The 24742-nt window shown below is 46.1% G+C and overlaps 1 protein-coding gene across 1 annotated transcript; it reads right to left on the bottom strand.

Moving 5' to 3' along the window:
* Window positions 1-596: 596 nt before the first annotated feature.
* On the bottom strand, window positions 597-24464 carry LOC102236915 (trinucleotide repeat-containing gene 6B protein-like). The gene is made up of 21 exons (XM_023348689.1): window positions 24151-24464; window positions 21567-21654; window positions 20971-20992; window positions 20044-20484; window positions 16630-19392; window positions 16399-16545; window positions 16050-16252; window positions 15671-15733; window positions 15413-15574; window positions 15137-15274; window positions 14141-14320; window positions 13881-13991; window positions 12953-13157; window positions 12712-12864; window positions 8986-9153; window positions 8062-8208; window positions 5528-5620; window positions 5100-5309; window positions 4850-4917; window positions 3689-3828; window positions 597-2647 (listed from the first exon to the last, which is right to left on the bottom strand). Exons 2-21 carry the CDS (start codon window positions 21621-21623, stop codon window positions 2113-2115), a joined length of 6006 nt encoding a protein of 2001 aa, XP_023204457.1. The 5' UTR covers window positions 21624-21654; window positions 24151-24464; the 3' UTR covers window positions 597-2112.
* Window positions 24465-24742: the final 278 nt, after the last annotated feature.

The following is a 24742-nucleotide window of genomic DNA, read 5'->3' as shown; positions in this document are numbered from 1 at the left end:
GGCTTGTTGCAAGACTATTAGTTGTAATACTTTGCTAATATGAATATAAGAGTCAGAACGAACGATACTGTTGAAAATTCACATTACGAATCGCCAAACGGGAGATAAATTTCACATTATTCTGGTTAGAAGACTACAAACATTCATAGTTAGCATAAATAGCATCATTTTTATCTTTTAAGTATTTTTAGCAGTTATTTTTAAGGTGAACCAAATCGGTTGAGGCTATCCAACCTGGGGTCTTTTCTAAACGGAGTGTGTATATTCTGTGCATAAGTGGGTTCTGTCTGGGTTCATCTCACAGCCTAAACACAGAACCACAATTGTAAATTGTTTCATTTGTGTTTAATACATATAATACTAAATATTTAAGTGGAATATTGACATTGTGTAGAGTACAGAAAAATTCCCCAAAAATGTAAACATTGGTTATAAAAAAACATTTAAGTTGTCTTTGCATAATGACTTAATTTTTTAACTGTTCATTGAAAAGCACACAATTAATCTGAACATCTATGTCCAAGATGAATTTATGCAAATTTCTGACGAAAGCTGCGTACATTTCATGAAAAAAAAAAATAACCACGAGGACAAACTTAGAAGCCAATACTTTCATCTTTATTAATCTTGTTCTCATTGTTTAAATAAATTTTTCTTCTGTAAAATCTCAAAACGAAAACACTGAACAGGAGTGTTAAAGCCTGTCTTAATTTAAAACAAATACACAACAAACCATTAAAAACGAACGGTAACGCTTACACTGTATCTGTAAACAACCCGCCCCGCCCCGCCCACTGCACACAGTTTGATAAGATTTGGCATGTCCATTTTTCTCAACGCATATGCCTTCAGCTCTTTGTGTCATTAAAATGTTTCTTTTTTTATTATTGCAGGTCAGACAATAAAAAAAGACATATCTACTAAAAAACACTTCAAATGAAAAGGGAAAAAAAAAAAAAGCATTAGTGCCAATATTTCTTAACACACAGTCAGCAGAATACCAAATGCACTCATAACATTTTTTTTTTTTTTATATATAGACCTTCTGTATAAGTAAGCAGCCTTACCCACATTATGACAGGCATTACCATGCGCACACGCATCGTCGTCACATTCTCACACACATGCACAGCGACTGCGGTGGTTTATAATCCACTTACTTGGTCTCAAGTCTCACTCATACTCATAGTGTGTGTGATGCTGCACACAGCATCGACACGTGGAGAAATGCATCGTAGCCTGAAAATGCCAGCAATTAAACATGTATCACTGCAACAGTAACAAACATGTTGAAGAACGAATAACAGAAAAAAACAAACAAGAGTGCGTGAGATACAACAGTAGGAGGTCAGCATTTTTGAAAACGTTATCAATGACTTTTTTTTTCTAGTTTTTTTTTTCTTTCAAAATTTCACTATTCAAAAATTATAATCATACATCCAAACGAAACAAGAAAAAAAAAAGAAAAAAACGACAACAACGACGACAACAAAATAAAAACAAACCTAACATACACAGTAAGGTACAGCCCTGATCTGGATCAGAGCCGTTTTGCATGTGTTTGGATTCAATCTCTGTCTTTAAGGGGATGTGAATACAAACTGCACTCCTCAGTGTTCTCTTATAATGATGAAGGTAATGCTGTTTACAGTGCCTGTCTGTCTGAAGGCTTCTCTGTATTTGGTGTGTGCATGTTCATGTAAATCGGTTAAAAAGTCCCCCTACTTACTAAGCACGTTGCGATCCAGTCGAGTCTTTAAGACTCACTGACTCTTTTTTCTTTTTCATTCTTTTTCAGGTTTCAAGTCTAAGCAGTTGAAATCTTCATGTGTGGAAAAAAAGGCTGAATACACATCTAACAGTCCCTGCATTTGTTTTTTTTAATATATAATAGCTTAAGTCTGGCCATGAGAATGTGTGTAAGCATGTCTCACATTTCTGCTTTAAGTGTGTGCACGTTAATATGCATCCTAGTATATGTACGCACGGGTATGTATTCAGTACATCAATATGCATACCATGTAAATATGTGTGCCATATTAAGTACATATGTATCCCAGTGTATGCCCTATCAGTGTGTTCGAATCAGATCGTACTCGTTGGGCGGGCTCATCAGATGGAGTCACCCCCCCCACCCAGCAGGTCGCCAGGCAACAGTCCGGCGGAGCTGTCCATTTGGTGCCTTTCCTCCATTTGAGGTGCTCCCCACAGGCTGCTGCTCGGGTATCCTGTGTTTATGCCGCCCCACAGCCCAGACCGCCCGCTCTCCACCCCGCCGACGCCTCCTTCCCCGGCCCCGTTGGTGCTCCACTGGGAGAATATCGCGAGCCCCGGTCCTTGGGCCGAAGACACTTCCGAAGACGCGCCCGTACCGTCGAGACTCTGCCATCCAGAGCCGGACGACCTTTCCCCTCCGCCGGCGCCATTTCCGTTTCCACCTGAAGATGAGCCCACCGCCGGCCGCTCACTCCCAGGGGAGCTCCCGCCGCTGCTGGCCACGGCCGCGCCCGTTCCGGATGAACCGGGCGCTCCGTTGCCCGCCGCTCCTCCCGAGCCGGCCCCTTCGGCCTGGGAATGTGCAAAATAGCGTGCAACCTCTTCTTCACTCACAAACTCAGCCAGGATGGTGGTGTTTCCCAGAACACACCTGGAAGGCAAGTCAAGGCAAACATCTTTTAGGAATACAACTGAATGCAACATTATTCATATTCATTAAACTTCTTAAAGTTTTCTCATAACTAGGGACGCAAACAACTATTTGACTTATGATTATCATCGATTAACTAATAACCTCCGCTTAGACCATGTTTTTGTGTTGTAGTTTGGCCGCCAACAAGCCTTGGTCTTCCTTAATTGGAGCCAGGTGATACAGGAATTAAGATGGCAGAGACATACAAAACAAAAAAACCCAAAACAAACCGGGTCCAAACTGAGTTCGGTGTGAGATGCAAAAGGGCCTATATATTTCAAAACAAAAGTGCATATACACAGAGCGGAGCTACGGCGCAGTATTAGGCCACGGTAAGAGAATAAAATAAATAAAAAAGAAAGATAAAATTATGAGAATATAGTCATAAAATTACGAGAGTAAAGTCAATATTACAAGAATATACCCGTACGGGAATAAAGTCGTAAAACTACCAGAACAAAGTTGTAATATTATTATGGTTATTCTCATAATACCACGATGTTATTCTAGTATGAGTTTTTGCTCATAATTTTATTTTTACTTTTTTGGTAGTGGGTTCAACTTCCCAACCAAAAATGTATGTGATACAAAGGTGAGGTTAATATAACAAAAAACAACAACAAAGAAAACAGAGGGGATCACACAGAACAATTGTGTAGTGGTGGAATAAAACCATGGTTGATTTTGAGGACTGCTGTGAGTTGATGCATTTCATGGAGCAAAGTTTTAATATTCCTTCAACAGCAACCGTAGACGGTACTTCGGTATTTGTGGTGAAAATCTTTCTGATCACGGGGAATTTAAAACAAGAGAAAACTCAGGTTCTGGCCGCTTATTAGTTGATTGACAAGATTAATCAACTTTACATTAACTCATTAATCGGTAACTTCCTCCCTACTTACAACAATAAGCTCTAGAGCATTACTGGGATTTATTTTTATAAACAATATTTGAGAAGGACTGGATCCGTAGTGTCTGTGGGGCTGCTGGTGAACCTACATGTGAAGAGCACCCTGAGCCTTGGCCGCCTCCTGCCGGCTGTTGTATCGAACCAGAGCGCTGCCCTGGGTTAGGCCCAGGTGAAAGGTCAGCAGGGGGCCATGCTGCATACAGATAGTCCTTAGCGTGGAGCCGTCAATCTAGAATCGGAAAAAGAAAAAAGAGAGAGAGAGAATGTTTGGTGTAAAACATTTCACCAGGTTCATTAAGTATTGGGCCAGAAAAGGTCAAGGAACGTTGGTGGTTACGGCAAGAATGGTTACGCAGAGGAAAAGCTGCGTGTTAATACTGCAAAGCAGACATCGCACTTTGCATTGAATTCATTTATAGTTTCTTAATCGTTACAGTGAGCTAGGGCGCTACAACGTCTCCAGAGAGATAATCGGTGTGCATTACTAATGTAAGCCCAGAAGTTATCATCTTCATTTTTAAGCTTTTTGAGGAATGTCCTGAAAAAGTAATTTCTGCTACCCCCAACTCATTAAATGGCTCAGTTATCTCTCCAGTCCAGCTCTGGCAGAGTCAAGCATTAGTCTGTTTAATTTGCATTAAAAAAAAAGAGGTTGAAATGTCTCAAATAATACTTAGTTTAGAGTTTGAGCACAAATATGCTTATATCTAAACTATCCTATTTTCTTTGTTTAAGGAAATTGATGAGGCTGAATCCAAATCCCAAGATCCACTTCATATTTTAATAGGTGAGAAATTTGGAAAACTTTATTCCACTTTAAAATTACATATCACATTGTTTGGCTCATCACATAATAGCTCAATAAAAGTTTCTTGAGTTTGTGCGCAGCTTGAAGGTGTGCCACTTTTGAAAGGGACTGCATTATTTTCACACAGTAAGCATCTGCATCATAAAAAAACCCCAATGTAATCACTTTAAAAATATGATAAAATTAGAATAAAAGTTGGTTATCAGTGACTCTCTGTATCCCATAAATCTTTTATCAGAAAACCTTTTATGTGAACCTGACTAAATATAGTTTGTTTATTTAGATAACTCATTCAAAGACTGACGTCGACTAAAATATAGATGTTACTGACAAGTAAATCTAACATACCTCTGCTACTGTAATTATTGTTCTGAGTTAAATTTCCAAACAAGTGCTGATATTTTTAGTCTCCTGTGTCCATGTGAGCGTCCTCTGTCCTTACCTGAGGGGTCAGGTTTCTCAGCAGCAGCCAGCAGCTGCTTCTAGAGGTACCATCACTCCAAGCTGAGCCTAGAAAAAAACAGGAAGAGAGAAGAATAACATGATGAAACAGAAACACTTTTATGCTAACCATGCTACCATAGTGTAGAACCTAGCTAAGATACATGAAACCTTCTTTTCTTAACAGTATAAAATCAAAACAAAAGCTGACAAAAAAAATGGTTATAAAACCAATTCTCTCTCCAAAGTACCTGACCCAAATCTTGACTCTTGATTCATCCCTCCCCAGCTCCGAGCCAACCGCGGACCTCCAGTTCCCCACGGGGAGGGCGAGGCCTGCTTCTGATTGGTCAGGCCAGGAGGGGGACGCGGCAGCTGCGAGCTACTGCGATTGGTCTTCCATAATTTGTTTTGTCCGATGGGCTCTGGAGGCCAGCTGGGCTTGTACTCGGCGTACTTTCCTGGGAGGGGTTTGGAGAGTGGGAGAGATAAATGAGTTATGAAATGCAAGCTACACAGAGGAACGTTGCAGACGGCAGATATGACAACGTAGCAGACCTGAAACCTTGGGGAAACTTTTCTAACAAACATATGACCATGTAGTGATTTGAATTCCAAATTAATGCGTGGAGAAAATAAAGGAGTTGAATGCAAAGAAGAAGCAAAATAGAAATCAGACCTGTGCTGTGTGCATTGCTGAGGGGGCTGTCTGAGGCACTGTAGGGCCAGGCACCAGGTGAAGGCAGCGAGGTGTTGAGGGAGGGGTTTGGCCCTGCAAACGGTTCAAACATGAGCAATAACAGCAAAAAGAAAGTAACAGCCCAAATACTGAGCCATTAAGAAGATTGTCCTTGTGTTAGGGCTGCAGGAAACGACAGGGCTGAGCTACAGCACACAGAGCAGTGAAGCTTCAGTGGTAAGGAGTGTTCTCTTTCTTTATTTATTCCTTAGAAACGTGGCATTTCCTTTAGCGTTTATCTAAAACCCTCACAGGATTTAGAGTACGGCAACAGTTGCTGTTAGCTCGACGGGGTTAATTGGCTGCACCCGAGAGAGCACAGATTAACGGCACGCCTAGAGAGGGCAGATCTGCTTGTTGAGGACTTTTATTATTGAACGACTGTCACAAAAAAAAAACTATTATCCATTTCCTGTTCAGTTGTCCATTTGACGCTGCGGCTCAACAACCTGGATCAGAACATAAATTGGGGGCTCGTCCAGGATACAAACCTTGAGCCTCTTGCTTTTGGTAGCTACTCTTCAGCTTCACCATGTTTTAGGAAAAAAACCTTAAAGGAATCTTTTTTATTGACATTTTATAGAATACACATGAAACCTGAAAAGTTTGTGGATTTAGTCCTGTACTTTAACTGGGCCATTTAAAAAAAAAAAAAAAGCATGTGTTCATTCCCTTTGGAAGGAGCATCCACCCAAATCAGATGAATTTTGTTTATGCTTATATAGGCCTGTCGCGATAAACGATAAATCGAACGATAAATTAAAACTATCGACGTCATTTCAATTATCGGCATTATCGTCTCTTCCGGCCTTTTTCTCTTTCTGTTGATGACACCGAATGAAAAAAGGCTCAACTCCAGTGCTCTCCACTGACCCTCCCTTCCTCATTTCCTTAGTGTAAAGCCCAGCGCACATGACACGATCTTAGAGCTGTCAGCCGATTGTCGGCCCATTTTCAAAACCTGACAGATCACACATTAGCCGACAGAAATCCTAGGTATAACGGTTCGATCGGGTTCGTTCCTGCCGTGTGGTGTCCAACAATGGGCACAAAATAATGGCTACAAGTTCAGTCAACTAATTTTAAAACCAGGCATTAATCAATGCATTACTACAATCTACCTGCAATGCATGTGGCTAGTGTCAGCGTAAAGTCCTGACTGAATGAAAATCATTAGAACCTGTTTACGTGACGTAACGAAGAACAGCTGAAAAGTTACCGGGTTTACCAACTGCGGTAGCAATTTCGCTCCAACTCCTCCCCTTGTCATTTCTATATTCTTTGCATGTTGAATAAACATTAATGTTGTTTCCACATATCATCTCCGATGTCTGCTGGACTTCGGGTTGCGCCGTGTCAGCTGTTTGGGATTCCCCGACGTAATTTCCCCTCAGAAAGCGCGGAGGAGAATCCGCGCTTTCTGATTGGCTGCCTGTCACATTCAACAGGAAGCGTTAAAGCTCCCAGTCGGTGAAAACCCCTGATTTGGATCGGAGCGGCAACGACGATCTACCGTAACACACCACACAATCTTAGAAAGACCAACGTTCTAAGATTGTCATAAGGGGAAAAATAGGAGCAAAAAATCATGTAGTGTGAATTATTGCATCAGGTAGTGGATGTGCCCATCTTCTCTATTTAAATCTAATCACTATTGAAGGGCAACATAATATACAGACTTCATAATCTGCACTCTTTTGGTTGAATGCAGTATTTATTTCCACTTTGGCTTTATGTTGTTTAGTTTTTATCAAGTACATTTTTTGTTAATGGAGACTGAGAATCCATTTTATTTTTGGTTGTTTTGTTTATTTTGTTTATCAGTTCCAGTGTTAAATATTCTTTTGAAAATAAAGTGTATCTATCTTTGGCAGGAAATCGCATGCATTATTACGTCATTTCCATTAAATCAGTGTAAAAAGGTCTTCAGACAATATTATCGTTTATCGCAATAATTTTTTGAGACAATTAATCACTCAGCAAAATTTGCTATTGTGACAGGCCTATGCTTATATATTCAATCTCAAAAATGCTTTAAGAAATTTGAATAAAAGGTTTCCTTCTACTTTATTATTATGTGTTTTGTGTTAAGCTTTTGTGTGCTTAGCACACAAAAATCCTGAGCTTTGGTTATAATGTGAACGAGACTAAGAGGTTTGACAACATTTTCATGATGAATCAAGAAAACTTCAGAAAATCTTGTTAAACTACCAGAGCACTATAACATCCCTCTGCCTGTCTAGGTAAACTAACTTTATTCCAAAAAAATTGATTTTAAAACCTTGACTGTATAATACATACAATATAATCCAACAGCAGCTAACAGTAGATGTGGTGTAATAAGATTTTATTATCTCTCAATTAGTCAAAACATCATTTTTAGAGTTAGTACATCAAGTACCTTTGTCTCAACAATAATATGTAAACACTCAAACCAGGAACTAAAAACAGGAAGATATTTGGCAGTGAATTACCTATATTGTCTCGTAGTAATGGGTGGTCCGGATCATTGAGATTTGGGGATGCTGGGGAGCCGAGGACTCTACCAGGGGTCATGTAGGGGTCGGATTCTGGGTCTCCAGTGCTCTGGATTCCTTTCCATGGTACACCGGGCTGGAACTCTGTCACAACAGAAACATAAGTAGCTTAAATGATCTGGATAATTTGCATGTATTAAGATTTAAAGCCTTGGCTACGTTCTAAAATCCCCAGTGTTCACCAATTCTGAATTACAATCCTTAATCTGCTGTTATTTACCTTTAAGGCTGAAACAATTAATCAGTTTATTGGTGATTAATTGATTATTGTAATAATTACCAAAAAAACTTGCATTAAATCGTTAACCTGCTGGAAAAACAGTACACTATGAACAATAATTAAGCCAAAACTGTACAAAAATATATATAAACTTGCATCTAAGAAAAAAAATTCTGTAAATGCATTCAACCCAGAACTCTTCTCGTAACAGTTTTAGCTTCACCTGATTCCAATTCTGTAAATAATAATAAAAAAGTATTTTCTTAAGCACCTTTTGCTATCCAATTATTGAACAATTAATGAAAACAAGAGATCAATAAATCTACAAATAGTCAAGACTACACTAAATGAAGGTTTTGTTATTACATTTTAAAGAATGAAGCATTTTCTTATTTAAAAAGGGAATTCATTTCTTCATTTTTGATAGTGTAAATAAAAGACTGCAGTGGATTAATTTAAAAAAAAGCTGCAGAATGTACGAATTTATCAATTCAATTACTAAAATAATTCAAGGTTTCAGCTCTATTTAACTTGTAAAAACATAAGCGTAAAGTTTTCATCAGCACATTTTTTCTCAGACTGTCACTGATCCTGTAAGACGAAAACAGATAAAATAATAAAAAAAAGCAGCATGTCCACACCTGGAGGCCAGCTTGAAGTGGCAGGTTTGTTTCCCATTTTACTACCAGGAGTTCGGTGCCAGCTGTCTGCAGAGCCCTGAGGTGGGATCCCTAACCCTTCACTCCCCAGCATTTCATACTGGGAGTACGGAGACCCTCCTCGAACCTTTATCGTACTGGGTACAGGGCCTTGCGGATAGCAAAAAAAACAAACAAACCACAAAACAGCTTTAGTCATTTTCTGCGTCACGCTCGGATACACTGTGAGTGGCGAGTGAGTAATGGAGTCGCGGCAGCATCGGAGGTGTGACTTTTGGAGATGCAGAAAGAAAAAAAAATCCCACTGGGAACCATCTGTCTCCTCCATGGGCTGCCACCTTATCGTGGTGGAGGGGTTTGAGTGTCCCAATGATCCTAGGAGCTATGCTGTCTGGGGCTTCATGCCCCTGGTAGGGTCACCCAAGGCAGACAGGTCCTAGGTGAGGGACCAGACAAAGAGCAGCCCGAAGACCCCTTATGATGGACAAGAACTTTGGACTTGGTGTTCCCTCGCCCGGACGCGGGTCACCGGGGCCCCACTCTGGAGCCAGGCCTGGAGGGGGGGCACGATGGCGAGCGTCTGGTGGCCGGGCTTTTACCCATGGAGCCCGGCCGGGCTCAGCCCGAAGAGGAAACATGGGCCCCCCCTCCCATGGGCCCACCACCCGTGGGAGGGGCCAAAGGGGTCGGGTGCAGTGTGGGATGGGTGGCAGCAGAGGGAGGGGACCCTGGCGGTCCGATCCTCGGTTGCAGAAACTGGCTCTTGGGACGTGGAATGTCACCTCTCTGGTGGGGAAGGAGCCGGAGCTAGTGCGTGAGGTCGAGAGGTTCCGGCTAGAAATAGTCGGTCTCACCTCGACGCACGGCTCTGGTTCTGGAACCAGTCTCCTTGAGAGGGGCTGGACATACTTCCACTCTGGAGTTGCCCAAGGTGAGAGGCGTCGGGCAGGAGTGGGCATACTTGTTGCTCCCCATCTCGGCGCCTGTACGTTGGGGTTTACCCCGGTGAACGAGAGGGTAGCATCCCTCCGCCTACGGGTGGGGGGAGGGGTTCTGACTGTCGTTTGTGCTTACGGGCCGAACGACAGTTCAGATTACCCACCCTTTTTGGAGTCCTTAGAGGGGGTACTGGAGAGTGCTCCTCCTGGGGACTCCCTTGTTCTGCTGGGGGACTTCAACGCTCACGTGGGCAATGACAGTGAGACCTGGAGGGGCGTGGTTGGGAGGAACGGCCCGCCCGACCTGAACTCGAGCGGTGTTCTGTTGCTGGACTTCTGTGCTCGCCATGGATTGTCCATAACGAACACCATGTTCAAGCATAAGGGTGTCCATATGTGCACTTGGCACCAGGACACCCTAGGCCGCAGTTCGATGATCGACTTTGTCATCGTTTCATCGGATCTGCGGCCGTATGTCTTGGACACTCGGGTGAAGAGAGGTGCGGAGCTGTCCACTGACCACTACCTGGTGGTGAGTTGGCTCCGGTGGTGGGGGCGAAAGCCGGTCAGACCTGGCAGGCCCAAACGTGTTGTGAGGGTCTGCTGGGAACGTCTGGCGGAATCCCCTGTGAGACGGAGCTTTAACTCCCATCTCCGGCAAAACTTCGAACACGTCCCGGGGGAGGTGGGGGACATGGAGTCCGAGTGGACCGTGTTCCGTGCCTCCATCGTCGAGGCGGCCGATCGGAGCTGTGGCCGCAAGGTTGTCGGTGCCTGTCGCGGCGGCAACCCTCGAACCCGCTGGTGGACACCTTCGGTGAGGGATGCCGTCAGGCTGAAGAAGGAGTCCTATCGGGCCTTTTTGGCCTGTGGGACTCCGGAAGCAGCTGATGGGTACCGGCGGGCGAAGCGGCATGCGGCTCGGGCGGTTGCTGAGGCAAAAACTCGGGCGTGGGAGGAGTTTGGAGAGGCCATGGTGAAAGACTTCCATACGGCTTCGAGGCGATTCTGGTCCACCATCCGGCGTCTCAGGGGGGGGAAGCGGTGCAGCACCAACACTGTTTATAGTGGGGATGGTGTGCTGCTGACCTCTACTCGGGACGTTGTGGGCCGGTGGGCGGAGTACTTCGAAGACCTCCTCAATCCCACCAACATGCCTTCCACTGAGGAAGCGGAGCCTGGGGACTCTGGGTTGGGCTCTCCAATCTCTGGGGACGAGGTCACCGAGGTGGTTAAAAAGCTCCTCGGTGGCAGGGCCCCGGGGGTGGATGAGATCCGCCCGGAGTTCCTTAAGGCTCTGGATGTTGTGGGGTTGTGTTGGTTGACGCGACTCTGCAATGTCGCATGGACATCGGGGGCAGTTCCCCTGGATTGGCAGACTGGGGTGGTGGTCCCCCTGTTCAAAAAGGGGGACCGGAGGGTGTGCTCCAATTATAGAGGGGTCACACTCTTAAGCCTCCCTGGCAAGGTCTATTCAGGGGTCCTGGAGAGGAGGGTCCGTCGGATAGTCGAACCTCGGATCCAGGAAGAGCAGTGTGGTTTTCGTCCTGGTCGTGGAACACTGGACCAGCTCTACACCCTCGGCAGGGTCCTGGAGGGTGCATGGGAGTTCGCCCAACCAGTCTACATGTGTTTTGTGGACTTGGAGAAGGCGTTCGACCGTGTCCCTCGGGGAGCCCTGTGGGGGGTTCTCCGGGAGTATGGGGTACCGGGCCCTTTGATACGGGCTGTCAGGTCCCTGTATGACCGGTGTCAGAGTCTGGTCCGCATTGCCGGCAGTAAGTCGGGCTCGTTTCCGGTGAGAGTTGGACTCCGCCAGGGCTGCCCTTTGTCACCGATTCTGTTCATCACTTTCATGGACAGAATTTCTAGGCGCAGCCAAGGTGTTGAGGGGGTCCGATTTGGTGGCCTTAGGATCTCATCTCTGCTTTTCGCAGACGATGTGGTCCTTTTGGCTTCATCAGATCGTGATCTGCAGCTCTCGCTGGAGCGGTTCGCAGCCGAGTGTGAAGCGGCCGGGATGGGGATCAGTGCCTCCAAATCCGAGGCCATGGTCTTGAGCCGGAAAAGGGTAGAGTGCCTTCTCCGGGTCAGGGGGGGTGTCCTGCCCCAAGTGGAGGAGTTTAAGTATCTCGGGATCTTGTTCACGAATGGGGGAAGAAGGGAGCGGGAGGTCAACAGGCGGATTGGCGCAGCGTCTGCTGTCAAGCGGGCGCTGTACCGGTCCGTCGTGGTGAAGAGAGAGCTGAGCCAAAAAGCGAAGCTCTCGATTTACCGGTCGATCTACGTTCCCACCCTCATCTATGGTCATGAGCTTTGGGTCATGACCGAAAGAACGAGATCGCGGATACAAGCGGCCGAAATGGGTTTTCTCCGTAGGGTGGCTGGGCTCTCCCTTAGAGATAGGGTGAGAAGCTCAGTCATCCGGGAGGGACTCAGAGTAGAGCCGCTGCTCCTTCACATCGAGAGGAGCCAGTTGAGGTGGCTCGGGCATCTGGTCAGGATGCCTCCTGGACGCCTCCCTGGTGAGGTGTTCCGGGCACGTCCCACCGGGAGGAGGCCCCGGGGACAGGACACGCTGGAGGGACTATGTCTCTCGGCTGGCCTGGGAACGCCTCGGGATTCCCCCGGAGGAGCTAGAAGAAGTGGCTGGGGAGAGGGAAGTCTGGGCCTCCCTTCTGAAGCTGCTACCCCCGCGACCCGACCTCGGATAAGCGGAAGAAGATGGATGGATGGATGGATGGATGGATGGAACCATCTGTTAGCCTACCGTTCTTGTGAAGGGCTGTGTCTGGAGGAGACGGAGCAGGGGAATGTCCCTCCATCATCCATTTAAAGCGGGACTGTTGTCCACTCATGTCCTTCATGCCCCCCATCATGGGGCTGAGTTCTAGTGTCGACAGGTTGCCACCAGCTGTGAGCCCTGACCAGAAAAAAACCCATCCTGGATCAATCCTTTACTCTGGCTCATGGATGAGTAAAAAAAACATCAGCTGTCTGGAGGAACGTACCAGAATACATTCCTTGTGATTTGGCATGAAGGTCTGATAAGGGACCCCCCATTCCAGTGTGTGGGAGGGGGTCTACCATGGATTGTTTGGACACGCCTCCTCCCAGGTGAGAGGGGGACAGCTTGGAGTTCCCTCCACCAGCTGTTGCTCCTCCAGCTCCAACTTGCTGCTGCCTCTGCTGGAGAATCGCCATGATCCTCGCCAGCTGAGAAGAAAAATATACAAGGAAGTAGAATGAGAAAATGTTCAAGTACCGTAATTTCTAGACTAGTTAGAGCACCTGAATATAAGCTCCACCCACTAAGAAACAAGAAAAAAAAGGACATATATTGGCTGCACTTGTCTACATACTTGCTTAGACATGTTTCCCAGTCGATGTCACCTTGTGTTTTATTAACTTTATATTATAATACTCTATCTGTAGTTCTATACATCAAAAACAAACTAAAGTCTGGTTACATGTGTACATTGCCTATATCTACAACATCAGTCTTGTATAATTCAAATTTTGAACTGGAACTTAATTAAGGGTCATCCAGAATCATCCAAAGCGATGAAATGGCTTTTAACCCCACCGTCGAATCAGACGACCTCTCATGTCTTCACTTGTTTCACTGCTGCGGTGGCTAACGCTTTAGCAAACAGAAATAAAACTGTCTTCACTCAGCAACCATCACTGTGAACCTCATTGTGTAGTCGTGTCGCTTAGCAACACAATAACCTAACTCAACCCGCTGAAACTTAAGGGGGGTGGAGGGGAAACGCAACCACGGAGACGCCACGCCTTGCTCTGCAACACTTCTGAGTGTTTCTAGATGACGTTGGCTAATAGTGGCAGCCCTGATGGAGCGGCCTCTTTGTTGTGTGATCAAGAAAGGGCAGCTGAAGCAAAGATGTGCGTGATTAAAAAGATCTCTGAAATGCTCACCTGCTGCGGGTCTGTCTGTTGTCTGAGAGGCTGAGGTTGGGGGAACTTCCTCTGGTTCTGCAGGACCTGCTGTTGCTGCTGCTGCTGCTGTTGTAGCAGCAGCTGACAAGCCTGCCACAAATGACGGCAAGAAACATTTCTTACAAATCGACGTTCAACAATCGCTCGAACGGCCGATTCGTTCGAGCGATTGCAGTCTCGCGAAAGGGTCACCAGCGGATGACTCATCTTGGTGAGCTACGTAACGTTTCAGCGCGTACCAGATGGAACTGCTGCATGTGGGGGTAAATGTTGCTGAGCACTGCAAGCTGCTGCGGGGAAATCTGAGGCGGGAATACTCCGCCGCCAACCCCGCCGACACTTCCAACGCCGCCGACACCTCCCACTCCCCCTACGCTGCCGCCAGGAGAGGGCATCTGCTTCAGCATGGGACCCGGCACCTGTAGAGTAAAAGAAAATTGGGGTTTGGTAACACTGAAGTGAATCATGATAAAAAAAACAACAAGAAAAACAGAATCACACTGATTCCAGGTGCTTTGGGAACTTTTGTCATGTATAAAAAAGGTTCTTGGGAAAGAAATAATGTTGGACAGAAACTATAAAACCGTAAACAAAACTTTCTCAACAGCTGAAATACGCCACAGTCTATAGGCGCAGAGGAATGAACAAACAAGGAAAATGTAACAATACATTTTGCTGCACTATAAACTGCCCCAGTGATTATTGCGATAAAAGATAATTTTGTCGTTTTGAGACCATTTTCAAGAAATGTATTGATAATGATGTAACACAATTTCGCCCAATCAAAGATCAATAAACAGCAAAGGCTTAGACCCGATCAAATGTACAAAGAAAATAAAAAAAATCTTATTTTATGTTGTCATTGTTTGCATAATGTTGCAATATTTAAAGATTTACAGCTGCAAGTGCAAGTCACTTGTGTTTTTGACTGTCTCCATAGCAACAACTCTGAATCCAGCTGGTGGGAAACCTATATCCTGACGCTGTGGCGCATTTCTGAGTTAAAACCAGAATCAATAATGAACGCAGCGGAGAACATCGCAGCCCGACAACAGGTTACCATGGGAACCGAACAAACAACTAAAAGACACCAGCAAAATTGCAATGACTATGACTCTCATTGGGCACCATAAAAAGTAGCGATACCAGCAAGATAAATACTTGCTGGTATTTTTCTCGTTTTGTTTTTTGTTTGGCAAAAAACAAGAAGAAGACGACAATAGAGGACAGCCAACCTGAGCAGAAAGGAACTGATGAGGCACTTGAGCCCGTAACCCTGGGGACGAGTTCATCGAATGCATGCCAGGCTGGTGCATCCCTCGAGGCTGAGACATCCCTCCTCCACCTGCAGCAAACACTCCATGGCCACCCATCTAGAACAACAACGTACCACCAACCATTAGCAACTCTGTGCTAAGAGGATCAAACTAAAGGCTTTGAAGAGTTTCAGGTGACTTGTGATTTCAATGTAATGTTGAAATCATGTAGATATAGCACAATAAGACTCTCACCTTATCACCATAGGGTCCCATGTCACCAGGGCCCATGTCTTTGGAACTAGGCATGCGGTACCCTCCTCCTCCGCTTCGCCCTCCTCTTCGCATCTCTCCATTGTAGTCATTTATTCCTCTCTTGTCCCCGTCCATCTTTTTTTCCACGCCTGGATCATCACCCTAAGAAAAAAGAAGAAAAAAAAGAGAAAAGGAATGTTTTTAATGACAACTTCTTATAAAAGCGAAGCGGTTTGGGATTTTTGGAGAACTTCTTACCAGAAGACCCATGTTGGAAAACTGGCGAGATACTGGATTCATCCAGCTGTCGCCTCCTCCACTCTGTAAGAAAGAAACCCAAACATTGCTCTCAATCAAAAGCAAAAAAAGTTTTAAAAGCAGTTATTTTTCAATAGAAAATAATGTACATGGTTAAAAAAAAGAAGAGAAAAACAAGATGGACACAACATGAAACATCTATCGTTTGCTGTGTGACTTTTTGTTTTGGATTGATTTAGGACTGATTGTATTTGCTAAAGATTGTTGACAGTGTCTTTGTTCCCACCAATGTGGGAAAACAGTAAAAAACAAAGTGAAAAAATAAGTAAGCTAAAGAAAGAAAATAATTCTGTTCCAGAAAGGCCACCCCATTCCTAACCTTGATGTTTCCTCTCTTCCCAGCATGACTCTGACTCCAGCCTCCAGAGTTAAACGACGAGCCGCTTCCCTGAGAACCAGCGCTGCTCCAGACTCCGCCGCCGCCGCCGCCGCCGCCGTCCTCGTCGTCCTCCCAGCTCGGGTGCCGGGATGCGGCGATGGAGCCGTCGCCCTTCCCGCCCCAGCTGTCCACCGACTTCACTCCTGCAGCAAAAACAAAGCAAGACGGCTTAAAAAGCAGTCCAGTCTAGAGATTGTTGAGCCAACCTCATTATTTACTCGTGCTAAAAAGTGGATTAAAATCTTCTGGAAGCCACTGGAGCTACATCAATAAATGTTTCGGTTCCTACCAGGTTTGCTGGGGTTGGGTGAAGGGTTCCTCCAGCCAGATGATTTGCTGGAATCGTCTGGTTCTCTCCAGCTGGTCGCAGCGTCCGACGCCTGGCTCCAAGTCGTTGTACCATCATCCACGCTTTGTGCAGCTCCCCCCCACATGCCTGCAAAGGAATTGAACATTTAGCTTTATAAATTGCTATGGAAACCCTTGTAATCAGTCCTGATTGTTATTCTGCTTCCCTTACCCACTGCTCCACTGCCAGGGTTGGAGTTGATGCTGTGCTGCCGCCTCGGAGGTTGTTGTTGCATTGCTGGCGGCGGACATTGTGGACCTTGTTTCGACCCCGGCGCGGTGCTGTTCTTGTCCCACAGGTTGACATTCTTGTTGTTGTAGCGTGTTGGGTCCCCCCAGGCTGACGTGCCGTCGTCGATCTCCATCTTCCGGCTTATGGACTGAGGCGACGGTTCCTCCCAGCCGCTGGGCTCTAGCGGGTCCCCCGCGCCCCCGGATATTTGAGGAATTGGGCCAGCGGTCCACCCCAAACTTTGGTTCTGGTTCTTTGAAAGTTGAGCTCCGCCCCCGACGTTCGGCTGGCTGTTAAACCCCTCCGGTGATTGCTGCTGCTGCTGTTGTTGATGATGATGATGATTTTGGGCTTTCATTGGTGCCGCTTGGCTGTTTGGTATCTGTGCTGCGTTGGGTTTGGCGCCCCCCCAGTCCTGGTGGGATTTGCCTCCACCCACATCTCCTCCACTGCCCCACCCTCTTCGCTGAGATCCCCCTTCGTCCATGTTTCCCCAGGAGGATCCCTCGTCGGAGTTGCTTCCAACTCTCCTCCTCCCGTCTCCCCACCCAGCTCCAGAAGCCGAGTCTTTCTTGCCCCATTCCTCTCCCCAACCACCTGTTTCTCCTCTTGTAGATCCCTTCCACCCCCCTGTTCCTTTGTCTTCTGCTCCATCTCCCCACCCGCTACCCTGTTGTTCATAGTCTTGCCAGTTTTTCCTTCCTCCTCTGTGACCTCCCCACTGCTGATCGTCCGTCCTCCATCCTTTGCCCTCTTTTTCAGGTGGGGGTTCCCCCCATCCTCCAGCTGCCTTTCCTTGACTGCCCTGCATGTCGTCTTCCGGCGATCCTGGCTTCCTCATGGTGCTGCTAGGCATAAAAGGACCACTGGTGGACTGCTTAGTGCCACCCTCCCAATTATCCCTGGGAGTAGCGGGGCCAGAGTTTAGGCTGCCAGACGACGCATCATTGGACGCAGAACCGCTCTCGGATGGGTACCTAGAGCTGCGGATGGTGGTAGTGTTTATGGTTGCTGATGAGAATGCAGAGGAAGATGAAGGGTTTCTTTCGTTTCTGTTCCCTACACCTTTTGAGGTGTCCAGGTCCCAGGCCACGTTCTGCTTGATCTGAGTCTGGCCCCAGCCCGTGTTGGACAGAACCCGGGGGTCCAGGTCGGATCTGTTGAGCATGCTAAGTAAGGCCACGTCTGCCTCGGAGGAATGGTCGGAATGGTGCCGCGCGGAGCGCTCCTTCTGTCCGCCTCCGTTTCCAGCGACGGATCCACCGCCGCTCGACGACGAATTTCCCCCGCCGCCTCCAACAGCTCCGCCCTGCCCTCCTGCGCCTCCCCACTCCTCGACTGTCCCGTCTCCACTTTCCATCCCTTTCTGATTGTCCCAAGCTTTTGTCATAGTTGCTAAGTTTTGCGAGGCAGAGTCCTCTAAACAGCCGCCGCCGCTGTCCGTGCTGCTGCTGATGCTGCTTCCATCCACTTCTCCTCCACTTCCTATTGCTAAGTTAATAGAACCTACACTTTCTGCAGTGCCACCCCAATTCACTTCTGTACTTCCTCCTTCCCAAGCTCCCTGAGATACAACTGGGTTGGTTGACCCTCCGCCATTCCCCTTGCTCCACCCAGCTTTGTCGTCCTGGCTACCAAACCTCCAAACGTTCCCTTCATGCCCCTGAGCTCCAGTACCCCCTCCACCCCACCCGTCTGCCTGTGAGGCACCAGCGCCAGGTTCGGAGGTCACCGGAGGCATAGCGCTCCAAGATGACGAGGCAGCAGAGGAGGAAGACAGAGACCCAGAAGTATTCGCCTCACCTTCACCGCCAACCTCAGAGTTTCCCTCGTTGACGCCTTCTTGATTTGGTCCTGCTTCTCTCCCTGTCCCACCCGAACACGGCTCTGGCCCTGGATTTCCTAAGTGCTGCTGCTGCTGTTCTCCAGTCTTGGCCCCCACAGCGGTTTCAGTGTGCTGCTGGTAGAGACCAGTTTGATTCACAGATGAAAGTGTCTGAGTGGTGATGACAGTGGTGCTGGCAGAGAATGAGGAAGCTGAAGTCACAGACGAGTGTTGCGATGAGGCGCTACAAGCCGGAACGGAGGTCCCGCTCTGCCCCAGGGCGGGCCAGGCAGACGGGTTCACATTAGGGTTGAAATTGGCACCAGGGACGCTGCTGCTGCCACCCAACGGGCTCTCCTGAGGCCCAGGAAGAAGATGGGAGACTTTGGAATTGTAAGATGCTGCCGAGCCTTGGCCTACCTCCACTTGGGACGCGGGGGAGGAGACCCACACACTACTTGGCTGAGCACATTCAATAGGCGAGGAAGAAGAAGAAAGAGGAGAAGAGCGAGGTGGGGAAATATTGTCCATGTTCCCTTCACCTCCTCCTCCTCCTCCTGCAGTTCCTCCTTTCTGCTGCATGTTTCTCTCCCCCCATGAGGCACTACTGTTGTTGTTACCAGGGCAGTCCTGCTCCTGCATCCCTCCTCCGGCCCCTTCAGAACTCAGTTTGGGGCCAGCAGTGATGCTAGGCCAGTCATCCAGGTCAGTCCCATCCATAAACACCTTCCTGCAGCCCTGAGAGGAGGACTGGCCGCTGGAGCTGGCCCCCCATGTGGAATTTGCATAAGTTGAAGTAGTAGTAGAAGACGACAGAGCAGCAACACAAAATGAGGATGAGGTTGGGGGTGAAGGGGAGGATGAACCCACATTGGAATCTGTGGACAAAAGTTGGAGAAGTTATTATAACTGAGAATTTTATTGAACATTTCACATGTTGGGTTCCTCCACCAGAGCAATTCCAGTTTTTAACCGAATCTATTGAAGGATACAATACTTCTGGAGACTAGATTATTTGAATTAAGGCTGCGCCAAGGAATCAGCACAGACTTCTGTAATGTTTGGTGACTTTTGAATGAGAAATCAATCTTATCTACCTTCACAAAGGTCTGAAAATCAGTCACTGTTCCTTTTAACTCTGCTGTGAGGGAGAGCTGACCGACTGACTCACCCATCAGGTTACGCCCGCACAATAGTCGTCCCACTGCTGCCGACTTGGCAACTTTGTTGCTATATTTAGCAACTTTTCAGACAAAAGAAATCGGTATCAGCCAAAATTGGAATCGGCGAGTCAGGCTTATTAAATATTAGTGATCGGCCAGAAAAGGGCAATTGGTGCACCCCTTATTAGAATAACATTGGGATTTATTTTTCAAATGGTATTCAGTCATTTATGGAAAACTGCTTTTCTCTAGATTTATGGTTTCAGTTAACATCAGCTAAACACACATCGAAATACAGAAATTTGCATGTTTCTGTAAACATGGCAAACACTAGGCTACTCTGTACCTAGTTGCCATTAGCCTCACCTGTATTTCCGTCAGCGTTTGCATTAGGGCCTTCTGCCCCCTGTAAGGATGGGGCAACATCCCAGCAACTGCCTCCTCCCACCTCTCCCGTACTGCTTTCCCCTCCCCCCAACAGCATGGAGGACAGCGGCGGCTGGCCCCTCTTCAGTAGCACTTTATGGTCCTGCTGGCAGCGAAATCGCGGTGGGACTTCTCTAGACATGTATCGCTGCTGCTGCTGCGAACTCTGACTTCCAGAAGGAGACAAGGCGGAGGAGGAGGGCTGTCCGTTGGCCACAGCAGTTCGCTGCTTTGCATTGTTCCCGCCACCAGGAGGGACTTGGGCGGAACCCCCACCTGCACCAGGACTGGGGGACGACGGGGAAACGGGGCCAGGGCTGGGGGACGCTGAGCCTGGGGTGGCGAGCGGCTGGGAACAGGAGGGCTTGGCTGGTTCTGGCACTGAAACGTCAGAAAAGCTCGTTTACGGAGTACGCTTAGTGTAACATTCACAACGAGGCCCGTCACGATAAATTCTGCTGGACGATCAATTGTCCCAGTAGTTATTGCGATCAACAATTTTGTTGTTTTGAGACGGTTTTCAAATCGTGACAATGGAACAATAATGCAAGTTTTCTCTCTCATAGACCAATAAACTTTTAATTTAGCAGAAAACAGGAACTGGAAGATATTGTACATGACCAAAAATAAAACACAACAATAAACAGAACTAAAAACCATACGCAATCGAAACCATACATAAAATGGATTGTGACATCTCTGCAAACAAAATGCAAATAATAAATCTCATTTTATCATGCGATTAATTGCGACAGATTTATTCACAACGTTAATGAAGAGGAAATCTTTACATTACCCATGATATTTAATGCAAGTCATTATTAAAAAAATATATATATATATGTATATATATATATATATATTTACCTTTGATTTTCTGTTCTGGCACCTAAAAGAAGAAACAGATGCATTAAAAAGAAGAATTCAATCACTTCTAAACTTCCTTCGATTTTATTTCTGAAATCTTTCGCAAGCTCAGAATAAAAATAGAAAACCCCAACAAACAGAGAAGTTTGTGGGTTTTCTCAGAACAGAATGGAAATGACAATCTCACATGTAAAAATAAACGTTTACCAATACAGCAAAGCTAAAAAAACAACATAACTCAGAGCTCGAGTTAAAAAAAAAGAACTTATTTATTTCCTACATGCATAAATGATCTTAATTTCCTCTAGAGGTTGGACAATTTGGGTCACACAAAAAAAAACTGTTTAGTTTATTGTCCATAAAACATTTAACACTTCTGGGTCAGAGCCCAGGTATGCAAGCACATGCTTTGGTGCGAGCCTGATTAAACTTCTGCTTTTATTATCTGGACAAATCGGTCAGACTGAATCCGTTTTGACTAATGAGAAACATTTCTAGATCCATTTTAAAATATCATTTCGCCTCAACTACGCTTTTTTATTTATTTATTATTCTTTAACCAACTGAAAGAAACGCAGCAGGTGCTGGAGACTGACCTTCTGAGAGGTTTCCCTTTTCTTTTTCTCGTCTTTCTTCTTTTTCTTGTCTTCCATGAACTGCTGTTCCCCTTCTTGATTCTCCTGCCTGCGAAAGAGAAATGCACACGTTCAATTATTCATGCTATTAAAGCCACTGCAGTTTAAACGCACGTGCGTCAGAGTCGCGCCGTCTTCATAAACAAGCGGGATGTTTCGATGCGTTCATCGGATCGTCTCCGACAATGTCGGCGGTGTAAAGAGAGAGCGAGGGAAACGGTAACCAGGGCTGGACAACTTAGAGAGCAGGCCTTGGTACGCTGGCGCTGCGTTGCATAATTCATTAACCAGCAAACCATTGCGAGTCCAAACGGCAGACAGTGCAGACTGCAGGAAAAATAAATAAATAAAAATACACATGCGTGGACTCGTACGTTTCTGAAAAAGCCGACGTTTGACGCGCTTTGGCAGCAGAGGAGAATAGTTTCCACGTGAGCTTATCACAGGCGAGTCGGCTGGGCAAAAGTGAGAAAGTCCAGAAAATTTACAACCATGAGAAGATTTTCTTTTTCCAGAAGAAAATTTCACTAGAAACCCAAAAGATTCTGAGACCTCAGTAGAATGTGAATGTGCAATTATTTCACTGCTTTGTTTCATTTCATTCATAAAGCAAAAAGAAAAACCAAGACTCCTTTAAGTCTTCTGTAAGAAATGTTATGCAAGAAAAGAGACCTTTTGACTGCTACACTGACCTCAACAGCACGTCCCGTTATTGGAGCTCGGCTTGCGAACACATCAAAAATACTTTCTGTGTGTTTTATGTCGCAGCAAAACTATCAACTTTTTTACACTATCGCAACTGCAACATCATTTAAATTCTTTTTTTTAGACACAGGCGTTTGGAGAGCCTCACGCAAGCATTCGAACCCCCTGAATGCATTTAAAACGACAAACTACAACGCATGTTGGGGGATTTTAGTATATAGTGAACGAATGTGACATGGTAAAAGAAGAAAAAAAAAAAAGGTTTTACATTTTAAATTGAAAAATAAATACAAATGTGAAAAGTGTGGCGCACATTTGCAGGGACATAGCAGAACATAGCTCCTCATTCATTGGGGTATGTCTTAACCGGAGTTTTTGGGCTCTAATCTCAGTCAAACTGGAAGGAGAGCGTCAGTTTGACTCTTGCTAGTTTTACTTTGACTGGGTCATTCAAACACCTGAATATACTGTAATCGAAAGCATCCAGTTGTGGCTCTTGCTGCTTTAAGGGTCGATGTCCTCCTTGAAGGTGAACCTCCGCCACTGTTTCAAATATTTTTCTGCTCCATCTATCATCCCTGTCGCTGCCAAAGTAAAGCATCCCCACAGCATGATGCTGCCACTTCCACCTCACAGATGGAGATGTGTGTTTTAGGGGGTGTACAGTTGTCAGTGCTGTACAACAGCATTTAGTTCAAAAGCCCTATTTTGGTCTTTGAACGGCTTTCTTTCAGGAACGGTTTTTGTGGTTTTTGTTCTTGCCACTATTCTCATGAAGATTTGTGCCAGCTGTGCCGCACCGTTTCCATTTTCAGATGGTGGAACGGATGAACTTTGCTCAAACTACCCAAAGGTGAAACATGCTGGCCATTTAAGTGACTTCTGAAGGGAGTTGGTAACACTGCAATTTATTTGGGGGCGTCAGGGGAAAAGTGGTCTCAATGGAAATACATGCAACACTTTCCAGGTTGTTTTTTTCCCCCTGCAAAATAAATTTTAAAAATAGAAAATCAGGTTCCACTTTCCATCCTCTTGAAAACTATGCATCACCTTATGTTGTCCCACTACATAAAATAAAACTTAAATACATTGAACTTGTTGTTCTAGAGAGACAGAAAGCTACTTTCTCAAGCCAGCTTGTTTAGTTGCACGTAATTAGCACAATGTTTACGTTGCTAGCGCAAGCTAGCTGGTTAGCTTGTTGGGTTTAATCCGCCACCATGTAACGCACGACGTGTCTTTACGCTGTTTTTAAGTGCACGCGGGCAGCCGCAGGAAAAATTAATAAGCCTCATCTAAATAACACGCCAACGAGGAACAGTGGAGGTTTGTGGGTAGCTGTCAACGGAGCAGCTTTACTCAAAAGAAGCTCAACATGGTCCCCCGTGAAGCAGCGGCTGAGCACCGTTCCCTGACCCACAGAGCCGGGGGTTAGAGGCGGAGAGCTGTCAGGGAGCAAGGTGTCTCCCTGCGGCTCCGCACAGCCACATCCTGAACGCAGCCGACAAACACCAACGTCACGTTAACTTACTAACAATATGCCGCTTGTTCTCGTTCTCCCCTCCTACACACATTTTGCAATTAGACCCTCGACAGCCGTTTAAGGTTTTCAAGTGAGAGGCGGGTTTAGCAGGCTGCCCGGGTGCTGGGCTCCAACATTTGCCAGGGTCAAATTTATACGACGAAACTTGTATGACGTTCGTCCAAGCGAAGCTACCCTAAAACAGCGATGTAGCTCGCCGTGTGAATGAAGGAACCAGCTGCGGGTTTAGCTGCGTCATATGCGGAGTGGAAAGGCTCCCGGAGCGCATAAACATTTAAAAAAGGGGTAATTACTCACCTCGGGAATCACACAGGACATAAAGTGCTTCTGTGCAAATATTCTTGCAGACCCACCGCTAGCAGGCTAGCAAGGTAGCTAGCCTAGCGAGCTAGTTCTTCGAGGCTTCCAAGGCTAAATTGAATAAGAAATGACATCACCGGTAGGCGAAAAAATGTTAATCGTAGAAAAAGTGGGGGGAAAACCGCAACTACCCTTTTTTGCGCAAACGCAGTTCTCAAGCTGTAAACAAAAAATACATATCCTCTTGATGACTGTCTATCGCTGTGTGATCGGTTAGTTTACTATCGGCCATTTTGCTTCTCTGTGGAGGTTCAGCCAGTGTATTATATCACCAGGCTGCTTGTTGATCAGAGAGGGGAGGAGGAGCAGGCGAGGTCGGCTGTGGACCAGCAGAGGGCGCCTTTGAGCTCCTTCCGCGAGGGTAGCAATTATAGGTTCGGTCCACCAGAGGGCGCGTTTACCTTTAGTAATACACCCAGGGGCCCAATAAAAAATTGAGACATTTTATTAAATTCAGCCTGCTGTTGCTTAGTTTTGATTAAGGACGAAGAGGAGTGTTATTAGAATGGTGATGATTGCAATTATTTGA

The sequence above is a fragment of the Xiphophorus maculatus genome, chromosome 16, assembly GCF_002775205.1.
Source record: "Xiphophorus maculatus strain JP 163 A chromosome 16, X_maculatus-5.0-male, whole genome shotgun sequence".
Taxonomy (NCBI): Eukaryota; Metazoa; Chordata; class Actinopteri; order Cyprinodontiformes; family Poeciliidae; genus Xiphophorus; species Xiphophorus maculatus.
Note: the sequence above shows the minus strand (reverse complement) of the source record. Positions and strands in the feature narration are given on the sequence as shown.

Coding starts and splice junctions, on each gene's coding strand:
- LOC102236915 (XM_023348689.1), bottom strand. CDS start 21,623: ATGGAAGACAAGAAAAAGAAGAAAGACGAGAAAAAGAAAAGGGAAACC. Junction 20,485..20,970: donor GCCAGAACAGAAAATCAAAG/GTAAATATATAT, acceptor CTGACGTTTCAG/TGCCAGAACCAGCCAAGCCC. Junction 15,734..16,049: donor GGAAGAGAGGAAACATCAAG/GTTAGGAATGGG, acceptor TCTTTCTTACAG/AGTGGAGGAGGCGACAGCTG.